The 15,182-nt window shown below is 39.5% G+C and overlaps 1 protein-coding gene across 1 annotated transcript in view; it reads left to right on the top strand.

The window, feature by feature from the left end:
• The window catches only part of LOC145663055 (sialin-like), a 149,898-nt gene that overhangs the window by 109,882 nt on the left and 24,834 nt on the right, over positions 1 to 15,182 (top strand). The window contains exons 6-8 of the mRNA XM_081729217.1: positions 1,512 to 1,732; positions 5,196 to 5,345; positions 10,050 to 10,182. Coding sequence (XP_081585343.1) covers positions 1,512 to 1,732; positions 5,196 to 5,345; positions 10,050 to 10,182 — 504 coding nt within the window. The remainder of the gene's footprint in view (positions 1 to 1,511; positions 1,733 to 5,195; positions 5,346 to 10,049; positions 10,183 to 15,182) is intronic.

Here is a 15,182-nt window from a genome sequence, read left to right on the forward strand (position 1 = left end):
TGATGAGCGGTTTGGTCCGTGCAACACGACCCCGTAAGTTCATGTGCTGTAATTCGCGGCGAACTGTGATTGTCGAAACAGGGTGGGGGAGGTGCTGATTGAGTTCCTCCGTCACTTGCTCCGCAGTGGCACGACGGTTCTGCGTGACAATGCGCTTTAATATCCGGCGTGACCTGTCACTCATGATTTTCTTCCGCCCACTGTTCCGCTTCCCCGATGTGGTTTTCCCGTGTGTTGTGTAGGGCGTCATCACCATCGACACTGTCCCACGCGACACACCTAACACAGTAGCCACTGCCGTCACACTCACTCCACATAACCGCGCACCAACAATTTGCCTTCTTTGAAAATCTGAGAGGTCTCCCATTTTACACTACCCCCGTCTGCTGCAGCCACTGGACACTGCTGTTCCACTGCGCCTGACGTAGTATGGAGACCGACTTAACACACCACCACCAGCGGTCCGGCGTTGCGGGCACGACACCACTGCCAACCCATACATGTGACGTGTTTCCATTTTTCTGATCACCATCTGTATATATCATGCACTAGTATAAAATTATGAAAAAAAAAAAAGCTTCAATTCCATACGTTCAGCAAGTTTTGTTTTCAGTTCATATTCCCAGTTAGAGAGCAGGCTTACGTTACTATCATAAACATATACTAATGTTGCACTCTTATTATTAGTGCATATTTGTGGATATTACTTTTTGCAGCTAGTGAATAGAAAAGGTTTACGTTTTTGAATTTCCGGGAAAATGAAATGAAATCTCATTAGTTTTACGTCCAACGCTAATGCCCTTAGGTTAAAGGAGACAGATGATTAATAAACTATCAATACCGTGCCGTTGTAGAGGGGAACGAGCGGGGCGACGATCCTGGGCGCCGAAGTAAGGGGACGCAAAATTCGGGAGGAATATATATATATAATGGAAGGAAAAGTAATAAAAAGTGCTCAAAATCAAGGAAGAGCAGAGTTTATTTTCGAATTTTCGAAAACTTTCTTACGCTTCGCGCTAACCATGGTGGCGTTTCGCATCTGGACAGTCGACCTCACTCATATATGCGGGAGAGGGTGCCGTTGTATACTCTCGCCCCAGGCGCTGATTTCTCACGGCACGGCACTGTATGTTGTTCATCACAAACTCATATGAGTTGGGATTAAACTAGGGACCGTCGCACAGAGATGAGTGCTCTCCCATGCCCCCTCTGGACTTACGCGTTGGCGTCTCCTCCAATACATATTGTCTCAACTAAACGAGGGCAGTTGATTTGTGATTTTGCTGAAAAAGATCAAGTCCTTTTTTTGTGTATATAAAAAGATAATTCAGATATAGTTAACATTAGATATAAAAAGTTTTGTTGATTTTTCAAATGCTAATATAGCAGATTTTGTGTTCATGATTTAGAGGATTAGTAAATTTTTGTTTTTATAGAACTGTTGAACTTTACTTAAATCGCATATATATTACGGTATAAGCATCTTGATGTTTAATTTTTCTCTGTAATAGGTATGAGCATTGGAATAGGACTGACTTACCCACTGTGTGGGTTTCTTATTCACAATTTTGGTTGGCGTGTGGTTTTTTATGTGACGGGAGCAATTGGTGTTTTGTGGTGTGGTATATGGTACTTCTTAGCGTTCGATACACCTGCTCAGCATCCTCGGATCTCTCCGCAAGAAAGAAACTACATAGAAACACATGTTAAGGATATAGTAATAAGTGGTAAGGTAAGGTTCTTGTCTTTAGTAACTGTCATACTTTTGTACGTTTTTCGTTGATAAATGAAAGTATGTGGTTACTAGCTTGTTACTAGTGAAGGACTAGTAGATACCATAAGATAATCGTCAATATACTCAAATTTTATATTAATCATTAGTCTGCGTTTAATTCGGAGACATGCTCACAACTAATAGTTCTGCTGTTAATAAGCTAAACAACTAGAATTTCTACATTTTGAAATGAAATCTTTAAGTTTTACGTCCACGATTATGCCAGCTAGGCTAAAGGAGACTGTGATTATGAGAAATGAAGGAAATGGTGGAATGAACAAAGTGGGAGGAAACGGGAGAACCCCAGAAAACTCGCGCACACGGTGTTTGTCCACACAAATTCACTTGGCCCGAATTGTGATCGAACTAAGGATCGAACCCTATGCACCAGAGGTGAACGCTTTACCACTGAGCCACCACGGCCCCTAATTTCTACATTTGAATATCACCTTTATTCCATGTCAATCATTCATATGCCATGATGTAATTTCCCTCGAATTACAGGCAGATTTATACTCACTTTTAAATTTAGTGTAATTCCTAATAAATCCATGGAACCTATTAACATTTTTCATAAAACCTATACATACTATCTAAATTAGTTGCTGAAACCTATCTACAATAATCTAAAATCACACGTTATTCCGTGTGGGTTACGTATGTGTAACAAACTACTTCCTACCTAATCCTCAATATAAACAAGCTGTAATACTTCATTAATGCCTATGGAAGTTTTGATAATTTATTATACATGTTAAACATTGTACGGGAGAGGGGGGGGGCATTGGTACGATTTTTACTTACCCGAGATTTTAGAACATATCGTCAGCTTGAGAAACATGATTTTTTCCCCTACTTAAACAATGATTCTTTAGCTACATTTACAATGTACAATATTGTTTTTACTAATGTCCTACCTGGAGTAAATTACATTTTACGAAACGTCTGCAATCTGTACCAATCTTCCCCATGTGGGGGCAGATTGGTACTGGCTTGGGACAGATTGGTACGAGCAAAATGAAATATCACACTGACTTTTTGATAATAGAGATGACGTAATTTTTTTGTTTTATTTTTCCATAAAATATTTTGAAATACAATATTTTATTAAACTTCCACAAACTCAAGTATTTTAACAGATTTAAGGGCGTACAGCAGCACAAATGCAAAATAAAAACATGTTTCATAAAAAGAATGTGAAGATTTGTCAGAATCTTTAGTAATTCAATAGATCTAATCCAGCCTGTTACAAAAAAAAAATAAAATAAAAAGTCCAATGCTTCCTTGTGTTCTCATCAAAATTTAAAAGTTCCGCAAGCTATTTACAAAGATAAAAACGTACTATAAATAAGGTTCTGTCTCTATAAGGAAAAGTAGAAGTAAATAATCCAAGGGCTACCTACAGTTTACAAAATTTTGAAATCTTTCATGCCTCAACTACTAACTGGAAAAGATGTTCGAGCGGCCCCTTGTCTCCAAAGGAGGCAGAGCTTTGTTATTATAAAGGTAACCAAGAAAGTTCTGTCGCTTTTTCACTCACAACCTTCGAACACCGATATGTCACCTAAGACGTCCTTGGAAGATCAAAATAGTCCCATCAGCATCGACGACCTTCTGCCAAGTTCTGGAAGGCCATGGATTCTATTGCGGCAGAACACGTGATAATCGGATGTGCAATGTCCGGGGAGTATGGCGGATGCAGTAGTGTTTCCCATCTAAGGCACAGAATGGTGCCTGGGTCATCCTAAACACGTGAGGCTTACGTTGTCCTGTAATAGGAGGACCCCCTTGCGATTCAGATGTGCTGGCTCTATAGTTTTGAGTTGTTCTTGAATACAAACCAACTGCTGACAGTCCACAGTTGCATTGATGCTCTGACAAGTTGGTAGCAGTTCCCGATGTACGACGCCACGAGCATTCCACCAAATACACAGGAGGACCTTCTTCTGGTGTAGTGCTGGTTACGGCTGTTTTGGAACTGGTTCATGAGATACGGCGCCGTGGAGCTTCGTATAGAACCCACTTCTCATTATATGTCAACACACTGTCAAGAAATGGCTCCTTCCTCAGACAAGATACCAAAGAAACACAGGTATCTGCTCGCGTTGCCTTCTGGCCCGGATCCAATCATGTGGTACCCATCGACCCAACTTGTAGTGCTTCCCAAGTTGGAGGTGCTGCCGAACGGTTTCTTCACTCACATTGTAGTCTCGGTTCCTAACATGTCTGGCCACTATTCGCCTTAATTGTAGTACGAAGATAGTCATTTTGTACATATGTTGGTCTTCTGGCACGTGGTACGTTTTCCAGTGTTTCGTCATCGTCTTTAAACTTGTTAAAATGCCGGTGCACTGTCCACATAGTCACGACACCCTCACCAAAGGCCTGGCAAAGTGACAGAATTTTCTTGGTTACCTTTATAATAATAAAGTTTCAAGAACTTCGCCGAATAACTTTCAAATAGGTTGCTAAAAGACAAATAAATGTGACGCTTACTATATGCTGGCTTTTAGCGTCCACGTACAAATATATATTTGAGGTTTATTTTGTTAGACATGTACCTAATTAAAATCACTCGCATGTTATGACCTGGGGAACGAATCTTCACATTTTTGCTATCATGGCTTCTAAATGGTTAAACAATTTTCCATTCGAAAGTTTGTGTACCTATCGGCTATACCTATAGTTACGGAAAGTCGGAAATATAATAAAAGGAAAGTTTTCCATATTATTTTGGTTAATTTATTTTTATGCTTTAATAACAGAAATCAAGCGATCACACAAGAGATAGCCTATATTATTAGTAACTTTTTCTACTTAATGTTAATCACAAGGAAGACTGTGATACACGGGGAATGCACAAAGAGTAGTCTATCCTTGTAATCACAAATGGAAGGGATAGATTGGTACAGAGCAGTGGGGGCACATTGGTCCGTACCAATCCACCCCACATGCATGTGTACTAATGTGCCCCAACCGAACTTCAGGATCATTAATTCCTATAACTGAAAAGTTACTCCACGCAGGGCAATTGAACATAAATGAAATTATTGTAAAGAATCACACTTTCATGCAACATCCATACATTTTCAAAAATTCAGTGATTATTACATATATAAGCTTACAAAGACATAGGTGAAAAGTTACTTTTGCTTTAAGAAATCAAGTTTTTTCTGCACAGAGAAAAGAACGCTGCGTCCATCCATCAACTGTGCCTCACGATGTTCGTTTGTCACCAATGTTGCCAACATCAAACTGTTGTCCAGTTACCTCTTTACAGTAGAAAAATATCTACCCCGTAAATATGTGACCCATGTACCAATGTCCCCCCTCTCCCCTACTATGTTACATGTACTATGTTAAATATGTTACAAAAAGGAAACTATCACTTTGTATGTAACACGATTTATTGTAATCGCAGGGAATGCCTGTGCCTTGGAAAAAGTTGGTCACATCTATACCTGTGTGGGCCATCACTATTACAACATTCGGAAGAATATGGGCCAATTATACTTTCATCATTCCAGGACCAATGTATATTAAGACTGTTCTTGGCTTTAGTATTCGAGAGGTAAGTTTCTTTCACACACGATCGTTACAAGATCAAACTGATAAGTCATTCCCGTAATCCCTTCTAATCCATTTAAGGAAATGGATGTCTTCGTTTGTTTGGAGTTAAACGCTTTCTTCAGAACAAAGGCTATGTAAAATAAAAATAAAAAAAATAGAAGTTAATGTGGGATCCAAAACATGTACTCGGCGGGAATCGAATATGAATTTCCTGCATCAGATACCAGGTTGCTAATCATATAGCCATTGAGTGTTATTCACTTATCCTAGTCCCTATTTACTAATTTCGTCTTTCGTTTGTGTATTGGTTGAGTTCACTTAAAAAAGTGGAATCTGGACAACGATTCCGATTTTTGTCGCACGCAAGTATCCCCTCTGACAATCATAACCGGGCCACGTACACAGAAAAGACACATTGTTCACTTTTATTTGAAATAGTTATTGTTCTATGCATTGCCTCTTCAGTCTTCTGAATTTCTTCAGTATTTTTATTGATCATTATTTAATTCTGTTTATTTTTTTGAGTTAAACCTGGTTAACTAACGTTAATATTTGATTCGAGGATTATTTTCTAAGTAATGACAACAATATTTTTGCGGGCAAAGACATTGCACTGTAGAAAGTTCAAATAAATAAATAAATAAATAAATAAATAAATAAATAAATCAAGGAAGGAAGGTAGGTAGGTATGAAATTTTATTTCAGAATACGTGGTATGGAATCGTGACAAACATGCATTGCAAACTGTGAGTTAAACAGGAACAACCACCACACTACCACCCTTCAAAGTAATCACTCATAGTATTAATCCTTGCTGCCAACGATGACAAACATGGCAGATCCCAATCTGCTTCATCAGGTACTGTACAAATCGTAGAACATTGGGCTGAAAGGCGACTCGTGTGCGGGAACTTTTGCTACGCAATGACCCTTTCGAATATCGAATCGTAGTTGCAAAGCGACATATTCTGTGAATCCATTGGATGTTCCAAAACTTTCCTTCCTAGCGTCAATAAAGATCCGTGCCTTTGTGGGCTGTTACACTGTCATGGAGTATTATTGCAGAATATAACAAAGCGGAACTGTTCCGAATTGTGCGACGTATTTATTTTGTAGGTCTGAGTATATTTTCTGGATTCATTGTTCTATCATGCGGAACATAATGACACTATTATACGTCATATGTCAAAAGGTAAAATGACTAGTAACTTCGCGAATTTTGGCAGGCTTGTGATTTTACTGAAAACCCAATGTCACCCAATTTAGGCGACTGTTGTCTTAGCTCAGGTTCATCCAACCTGACCCGTAATTCTTTTTCAAGAAATACTCACCATCCTGTGTATTATATTGTTGTATTGTTCACACATCTCGTATCATACCCGTTTTTGTATATCTATCAGTTAGTGTCGCACCCACTTTTGAAGTAATCTTGTGCATCTTCAAATCCTCTCGTAAAATTTCATTCACATTTGATTGGTTGATGCCTGCAAGTGCTCATAATTCTACCTTCGATTACCACCTATTCTCCTAAGCAGTAATCAAGGCACGAGCATAGTCAGTCCGAATGGTCACTGGGCATCCTGTACGGAGCTTGGCAGGTTGTTGCCACCATAGCATAGCTGTAGTAACGTTGCTTCAACTGACTTAACGATCTTTAGACGATAGTTCACATTATTTGCACTCCCAAACCTTCGTACTCTTAGACAGATTATGCTACTTTGTGGAATTCCTAGAAAATACAGGGTTCACTGTATCAGCAGCATGTTGCCATATACCTATTGGGTCTTGAATTTACATCGGCTTGGACATAATACATAATATATGAATATTGTAGTCATCGATCACATGTTAGTATAAAGGTAACCAAGAAAGCTCTATCGCTTTTTGTGGGGGTCTGTTCAATTGGCTCTCACACCGTCAGTTGAATGGGAATGGAGATAAGACGAATGTTAGTTGGTGTGGGTATATCCAACATACTACCTAGTTGTGGCAGTTCAGTTACACCCTGAACTTGCGTAAGGACAGAATGAACATGAAACCTCCACAGAGCGTAACGGCGTGTATGCTGTACGAATTCAAACTGGGGTCAAACGCCGCTGCAGCGGGGCGAAAGATATGCCAGGCCTTTGGTGAGGGTGTTGTAACTAGGCGGACAATGCAGCGGTGGTTTAACAAGTTTAAGGACGGTGACGAAACACTCGAAGACGTATCATGTGCCGGAAGACCAACACATGTGCAAAATGAAGATCTTCAGGCAGCAATTGAGGCGAATAGTGGACAGACATGTGAGAAACTGGGACTACACTTCAATATAAGTGGAGAAACCATTCGGCAACACCTCCATCAACTTGGGAAGCACTACATGTTGGGTAGATGAGTCCCACATGATTTGACTCTGGACCAGAAGGAAATGCGAGCAGACACCTGTGTTTCTTTGCTGTCTCGTCTGAGTAAGGAGACATTTCTGGGCAGGGTGTTGGCGTGTGATGAGAAATGTGTCCTGTACGAAGCTCCACGGCGTCTTCATCATTGGTTATAATCCCATGAACCAGTTTTAAAACAGCCGAAACCAGCACTGCGCCAAAAGAAGGCCCTCCTGTGCGTTTGGTGGACTGCTCGCAGCATCGTACATCGGGAACTGCTACCAGCTGGTCAGAGCATCAATGCAACTGTGGACTGCCAACAGTTGAGCCGTGTTCAAGAAAAACTCAAAACTTTGGAGCCAGCACTTCTGAATCACAAAGGGGTCCTCCTGTTACAGGACAACGCTAAGCCCTACTTGGCTAGGATGACCCGGGACACCATTCTGCACCTTGGATGGGAAACACTATTACATCCGCCATACTCCTCGGACATTGCACCATCCGATTATCACCTGTTCCATCCCTTGGACAATCAAATCCCTAGAGGACGCCAGTTCAAATCCCTGGTAGAGATGCAAAATGCGCCTGACTTGATACCTTCTTCGCTTCACGGTCCACCGACTTCTACCGCGATGGAATCCATGTCCTTCCAAAAAGTTGGCAGAAGGTCGTCGATGCTGATGGGGATTACTTTTAATCTTCCAAGTTCGACGGTGGTGGGTGAAAAAGCGACAAAACTTTCGTGGTTACATTTATAGTATGGATTTGTAATGAAATTATTTACACATACAATTGAGAAACCGTAATTCGTGTTCATTATATACTATTCTTGCCTTTGCTGTTATTTATTGTTTAAAGTCAATTATTTAAGATATTTAGTTGGATCCATGACAACTGTTTGTGTATTACGAAAAATGTAATGGAAATCCGAAGATTTAAGTGGAAGGTGAGATTTTTAGTATTGTAAAATATTTTAATATATTTTTAAATAGGTCTTATGCGTAGAATACACGTTATTAGAATATGTCTTACTTTTAGACGTACACATTTTTCAGTACAACTATGTTTTAACCATTAGAAAATCGCCGATGCCAGAGTGGCCTGATTAGAAAATGAACGTTCACAGAGTTGTTGTTCGTTATTGGAAACAATCAGAAGTCGCTAGAAGAGGTCTGGTGAGTAGGAAGCATGAAATGTCACTTTCAAGTTGTTAAGAAGAAACTTTTGCTTATGAGTGCTCGATGAGTAGGAGCATTGTCTTGATGGAAAAGCATATGAACATCTTTCTACAGTCCTTTTGCTTGGAATGCTGGAATAAGTTTTCTTTAAAATATGTTCGTAAGATGAAGCTGTCACTGGAGTGCTCTCTGGGACACAATGAGTGAGAATTGCACCTTCGCTGTCCCAAAACATGGCCACCATCACTTTGTGAGCCCTAGCGGGAACCTGGAAGTTGTAGCGGGATCATTGTGCTTCTATTGAGATGACTGCAGTTTCGGTTCTGGATTGGAAAGCGGTACTCTTGTTTCATCCATTGTGACAATTGACGAAAAGAAAACATTATTCATGACATTGATTGACACGTTGCTTCTCACGTAGCATAGTGGTCAACAGTCAGCATACGGGAATCCCACCTTGAAGAGACTTTTCGCATTTTCTGGACTACATGCGAAATGCTAAACCTAGAGGCGATATCACACACACCTAATCGGCGGTCCCTTACAACAACTCGTCCATTCGCGCAATCATATTGTTGGTTCGGCTTGTTTGTGGTCGAACTTGCTTAGGTTTATCACCTGACATTAGACCTTTAAGCTTGGGCACTCACGAGCGCATATTTTTCACATCCATTACAATTTCACCGTATATTTCACTGGGTTGTCGATGAATATGATACACCACCAGGCCCGTAGCCAGCCCAAAAACTTAGGGGGAAGGGGGGGGGGCAATCCAACCATATGATAGTTCATCACCATATTATTGTTCTTTTGCAAGCCTACTGTAAAATTTTTAGGGGGCCAGCCAAAATTTAGGGGGGCCCGGCCCCCCTAGACCCCCCCTGGATACGGGCCTGTACACCACACAGATGGAGAAAACGAGTGATCATGCACTGTTCTTGCATACTGAACATCGCCATTTGCAGGATCAAAAACGCCGCTTACTCTAGCGGTGGCTGTGCGAATTATAAGATGAGTTGCATCGTTCCATCTACCCACAATATCTGAAAAAAAAAAAGAAAGAAAGAAATAAGATCTTATTACTTAAACGCACTAGGCTTACTAGAAATGTTTGTATATTAGTTATGACAACACTTTTGAGTTTGTTTTTTCTTTCTTTTCCAGAATGGACTTTTGTCGGGAATACCATTTTTATGCAGCTATATTTCTTCGGTGCTATTTTGTCATGTGGCTGATTATCTTGCCACCTCAGGGAAACTCTCACTTACTAACGTCAGGAAACTCTTCTCCGGTATATGTGAGTATAGTTTATAATGTCTTTTCTTTTCTTTATTGACATGTAAGCCAATGTACATTTAAAACAATGACGACATAGCAGGGAATTTAAAAAGAAGTTTACCTGAGCATATATTTAAAGCTATAAGTGGCGTATTTAGGATTTTTTCAGGGGGCTATGCACAACAGGGGAAGCAGGAGGGCAATTGCCCACCTGAGTTTGAGAAGTAAATATATTTTAATTTATGCATAAATTGAAGTTTTAATTGCAAGAACTGCAGACTGGTAAATGTTATGTGATACGATGCAGACACAAATTTAGCAGTGAATCTAACCTTTTACTACTTATTCCACCTCTTGATTTTCCTTAATTCAAACATTTACGTTTCTTTATAACTAAACGGTGTTAATATTCCTTTGCTATAATAACTGAAGTCCCGTTATGTTGATATCCGTGCATGTTGGTGTGGAACACCAGTTTCGCTTATCAGCTCCTTTTAGTTTTGGTGTTACTGACGACGGCCGACTTGAATCACAATTAACAACGGTCGAAAGTATGATACGAGAAACGAAAGAAACAACTAAGAAAAAGAAATAGAAGAGTAGACTGGACGAAAGAAAGAAAAAAAACTCAATTCTTTCATGGAATAAAATTTGACAAATATGGTATTATTTCTGAACAAAGAGCATAAGAAAATGGATAGTCAATGAAATTCTTAAAAATGGTAAGAAGGATTATGGTTGTACGTGGAATGCGAAAAACCAACAAATTTATATCGGGAGTGGGGGGAGCTTCAGTCCGATATCCCCCCTAAATACGCCACTGAAAGCTATTATCCTCATTCTACTAATCAATGTCAAGAATAGTGTTGCCACGAGACGAGACATTTCTCGTGTCCCGTCTCGTCTCGTCTCGTAAACGAGACGAGACACGAGACGAAACAACCTTTTTAGACGAGACACGAGACGGGACAGACTACTTGTCCCGTCTCGAAAACGAGACGAGACACGAGACGAGACGGGACGTCTCGTGAAATGTCTCGTCCCGTCTCGTGTCTCGAAAATGCAAACGCTGGCGGGAATGGCCAAGATTGAAATTGCCAGTGGTCATATAGATTGCAAAAGGAAAATCCCCTTTGTGAGAAAACATGTTGAAAAGCCTTCATAGAAAAGTGTCCTCTGTCTATTGAATGAATCAATCGTGATACATGAGCTTCCAGGAATATCATCCTTAATGTCTTGTCCCCAATTCTCCTTGCTGTAAACTGAGGAATTCTCATTTCTTTTTTTTTTCATTTCTGGCTGGAATGATGACAAACAAAATCAAAGACAGGGAAGATTTTTACAAGGTCAAGAAACCGAACTACCACCCCATCTATTCAATTTGAAAACTGGATAAGGTCTACACTCATTACAGGCTGTAGTTGAAAGTTCTGGTTGAGATGGCGGATTCTCTGGTGGCGATATTCTTTTTGCTATATGAACCGAAATTAACCGAAAACGGCAATTGAAGTATGTCATCTTGCAACTAATATTTTGTCTTCTCTCTCGTTCTCTCTCTCTCTCTCTCTCTCACACACACACACATACACATAAAAATACACTTTTACCATTTTACCAATCGCTCGCTTATTATACAGCAGTCATGTTGTAAAATTCACCTCTTCGTTTGGAAGGCGGGCGCAGGACAAAAAAGCAGATATTATCGACGAACCCTTCAAATTGTTTGCTTTCAGCAAATTTATGATACTAACAAGAACACTTTAAATGAAAAGGTTTTACATGGGGACCTTCGTTTTGTTACGCGGAAATGTTTGTTCTGAACAGTGTGCGAAATTGCCCTCTGCTTCCAAGGTTCGCCGACCCTACTGTTCGGTCGCGTCATAACTACCCTTCTTTGAAAACCGAAGATGCAGTAAAATTGTGACGTCACGGCGGGAGCAGAAACAGCTTTCGCCCAAGGTCCTTGTCATTCACCCTTATCTGTTTCTTTGATTTTTGCAGGAAAGTGAGTGATTCTTGCTTTCCTGTATTAAGAAAACATTAATTACTGTAGTGCTCGTGTTAGCCTATAAGCATGTCGAATTCTACACTAAGTATTTGTCGCAATTATAGTAGAAATACTACGGGTTCCAAAGTTATTTATCATATATTTCCCTCGGTTCCTTTGCGGAAAGTTTGGCGAAAGAAATGCTGTCGGAAAGATATCTTTAAAGTTGAAAACGCCAGCGTCTATTCCGATCATTTTATTCCCGAAGCTTATGGACATAATTTAAAATGTGAGCTTCTAAATATTCTACCCAAGAAAAAGTTTAAACAAGACGTGCCTTCACTAAACTTACCTTTACTATACGGAACCGTGTTGATGTAAATAATGAAAGAATTAAATGTACGGAAGTTAGGTGTTTAAAGAAAAAACAAATCAGACATTGGAGTGCAGCCAGATGAAATAACTATTGTGACTGAAATAAAAAATAACTCTTTGTTTATGTTATTTTTCGTTTGTTTTGTGGAGAGTGAGGGGCATAAACCAAAGGAAGAGCTCTCCTTTTTGCGTAAAGAGAACGAAAAACTGAAGTCTAACAGTATGTACAAAGCCAAAATAATATGTTTATAAACGAAGTTAAAAGAATTGGAAAGCAAATATAATAAAGAATTAATTTCAAAGGCCAGTTCTAAAATATAATATTGTGATCGTTTCAATAAAGTGGTTAATAACCGGTGGTGGATATATTACGAAAAAGTTTTATACAGGGCCAAGTAAATATGCTAATGAATGGCAAGAAAAAACTAAGATGGATTGATTAAGATATCATTCGTGCATTAACACAACATGCCTCATTGATAAATTATACAATCATCTGCGGTTACAAGTTCGAATCCCCGTACCCAATGTGTCAACATTTCGACGTTGTATGATTGCGAATAAATCACGACAATATAAGAAACTTTAATCCAAAATGGCCACCCAAAAATCAACTTTTTTTAGACCACTAGCTAATCTGGGTGTACTGTCATGAGTTTGTTACACAAACGGGGCAACCACCATATAGTGGCACACACCCTGCGGTTATGGGAACAGATTTGTACCATGGAGGTGAAGACTGGCCCCAAGCATTCTTTGGTCCGATGTGTCGTTCAGCTCCCATTACTATGGCACTTTAAGTAGAGCTTACTGTGCAGTAACATATAAAATTTCAATCAAAACTTTCCATTACTCAATAAAATTATTTGGTTCCGAGCTTTTTTTTTTAAAAAAAAAAAAATAATTGCAACAAATCTAAACATGCTAAAATGAAAAGTAGTTTTTGGATTGGTATGGAAACCTAAAGGCTGGAATATATGAAATCAAAGTGTACACACATATCTATCTCTCTATCTCTCTATTTATCTATATATCTTTCCATCTCTGTGTCTCTCTGTCTGTCTGTCTGTCTGTCTGTCTGTATATATATATATATATATATATATATATATATATATATATGTGTGTGTGTGTGTGTGTATGCAGACACTATAAAGCAAGTGGGCTGATAGTACACGATAGTGTCGGGGATGGTGACACCTTTACATCGAACTTTGCTTGTCGTGTAAACATTATTTGACATTAGTGTCTTCATCTTCAACGTACCTATGAGCAATTTACTGTATATTCGTGTATTGAAACTGGTGAAACAAATTTCAATGTTTCAGAATGTAAAAAAAAAAAAAAAAAAAAAAAAAAAAAAGCCAGGGTCGAGAAGCCTCAGACAACTAACAGCAGAGATATATTATCTTGTAAACTATTTGTCCTTGCCTTGTGAGCTTATTTGAATTTATTTTTAAGACCTTTAGGCAACTTTGGCCCACCCCGAATGGATGATGATGGGAAAATTAGTGGAATGAAGAAAGTGGTAGGATACTAGACAACTTCGAGAAAACACACACATTCGAAAAATGAAATGAAATGAAATGAAATATTTGAGTTTTAGGTCTCACGGTAATGCCGGTTAGGCTAAAGGAGACGGTGATGATGAGTAATGAATGAAATAGTGGAATGAAGAAAGTGGGATGAAACGGGAGAATCCCGAGAAAACCCACGCACACGGTGTTTGTCCACCACAAAATTCACTTGGCAGGGGCTGGGATCGAACCCGAGACCCCAAGCGCCAGAGGTGAACGCTCTACCACTGAGCTACCGCGGCCCCCACACACATTCGATGTTTGTCCACCACAAAGCTTACATGGCACTAACCGAGATCGAACCGACTACCACATACACCAGAGGTGAAGGCTTCACGGTGTAGTTACCGTGACATTTCTTGTCTTTGTGTTCTAGTTAATACTTGTAACTTAGTTGTATCTTGATTAGCATGGGGCAGCCTGCTACATTTAACTTTCGTTCCCATGGTATGCTGCCATATTTTTTACGAGACAAGAGGAGACAAAACGAGACAAACGAGACGAGACGAGACGGGACAGAACCTCTCGACACGAGACGGGACAGAACCTCTCGACACGAGACGGGACGAGCGCATTTTTTCGAGACGAGACACGCTTTACACGAGACGAGACGGGACAGCCTGAAGTCTCGTCTCGTCTCGTGGCAACACTAGTCAAGAACCACCTCACAAAAACCTATTGTTATGACTGGCAGAATTATTTGAAACTCCGATTGAATTATTTGAAACGTAGTTGTTAATTTTTAGATTGAAAGATAAATAGTATTGCTCTGGAGGACACTAGTTTAGCCAAGTCCTAGATCTCAAAGATCGTTTTAGTATTACGTGACTCATATTATAAATTGATTGCACGAACTCAGTGAAGTGCATTTATCAACGTTTAAAGTACACAAGTCATTACACAATATTCTTATATTGTGTAATGACTTGCGTACTTTAAACGTAAATAATAAATATTCAATAATAAATATTTGAATGTTGTTGTATCACAGTCTTGTGGACCTCTCGTGACAAAGAATGATTCTGATAGCTTCTACATAAAGTTAAAAAATCAGGGAATAAATTTTATACATAAATTTAC

Source organism: Thermobia domestica, chromosome 10 (assembly GCF_964235325.1).
Source record: "Thermobia domestica chromosome 10, izTheDome1.hap1.1, whole genome shotgun sequence".
NCBI lineage: Eukaryota > Metazoa > Arthropoda > Insecta > Zygentoma > Lepismatidae > Thermobia > Thermobia domestica.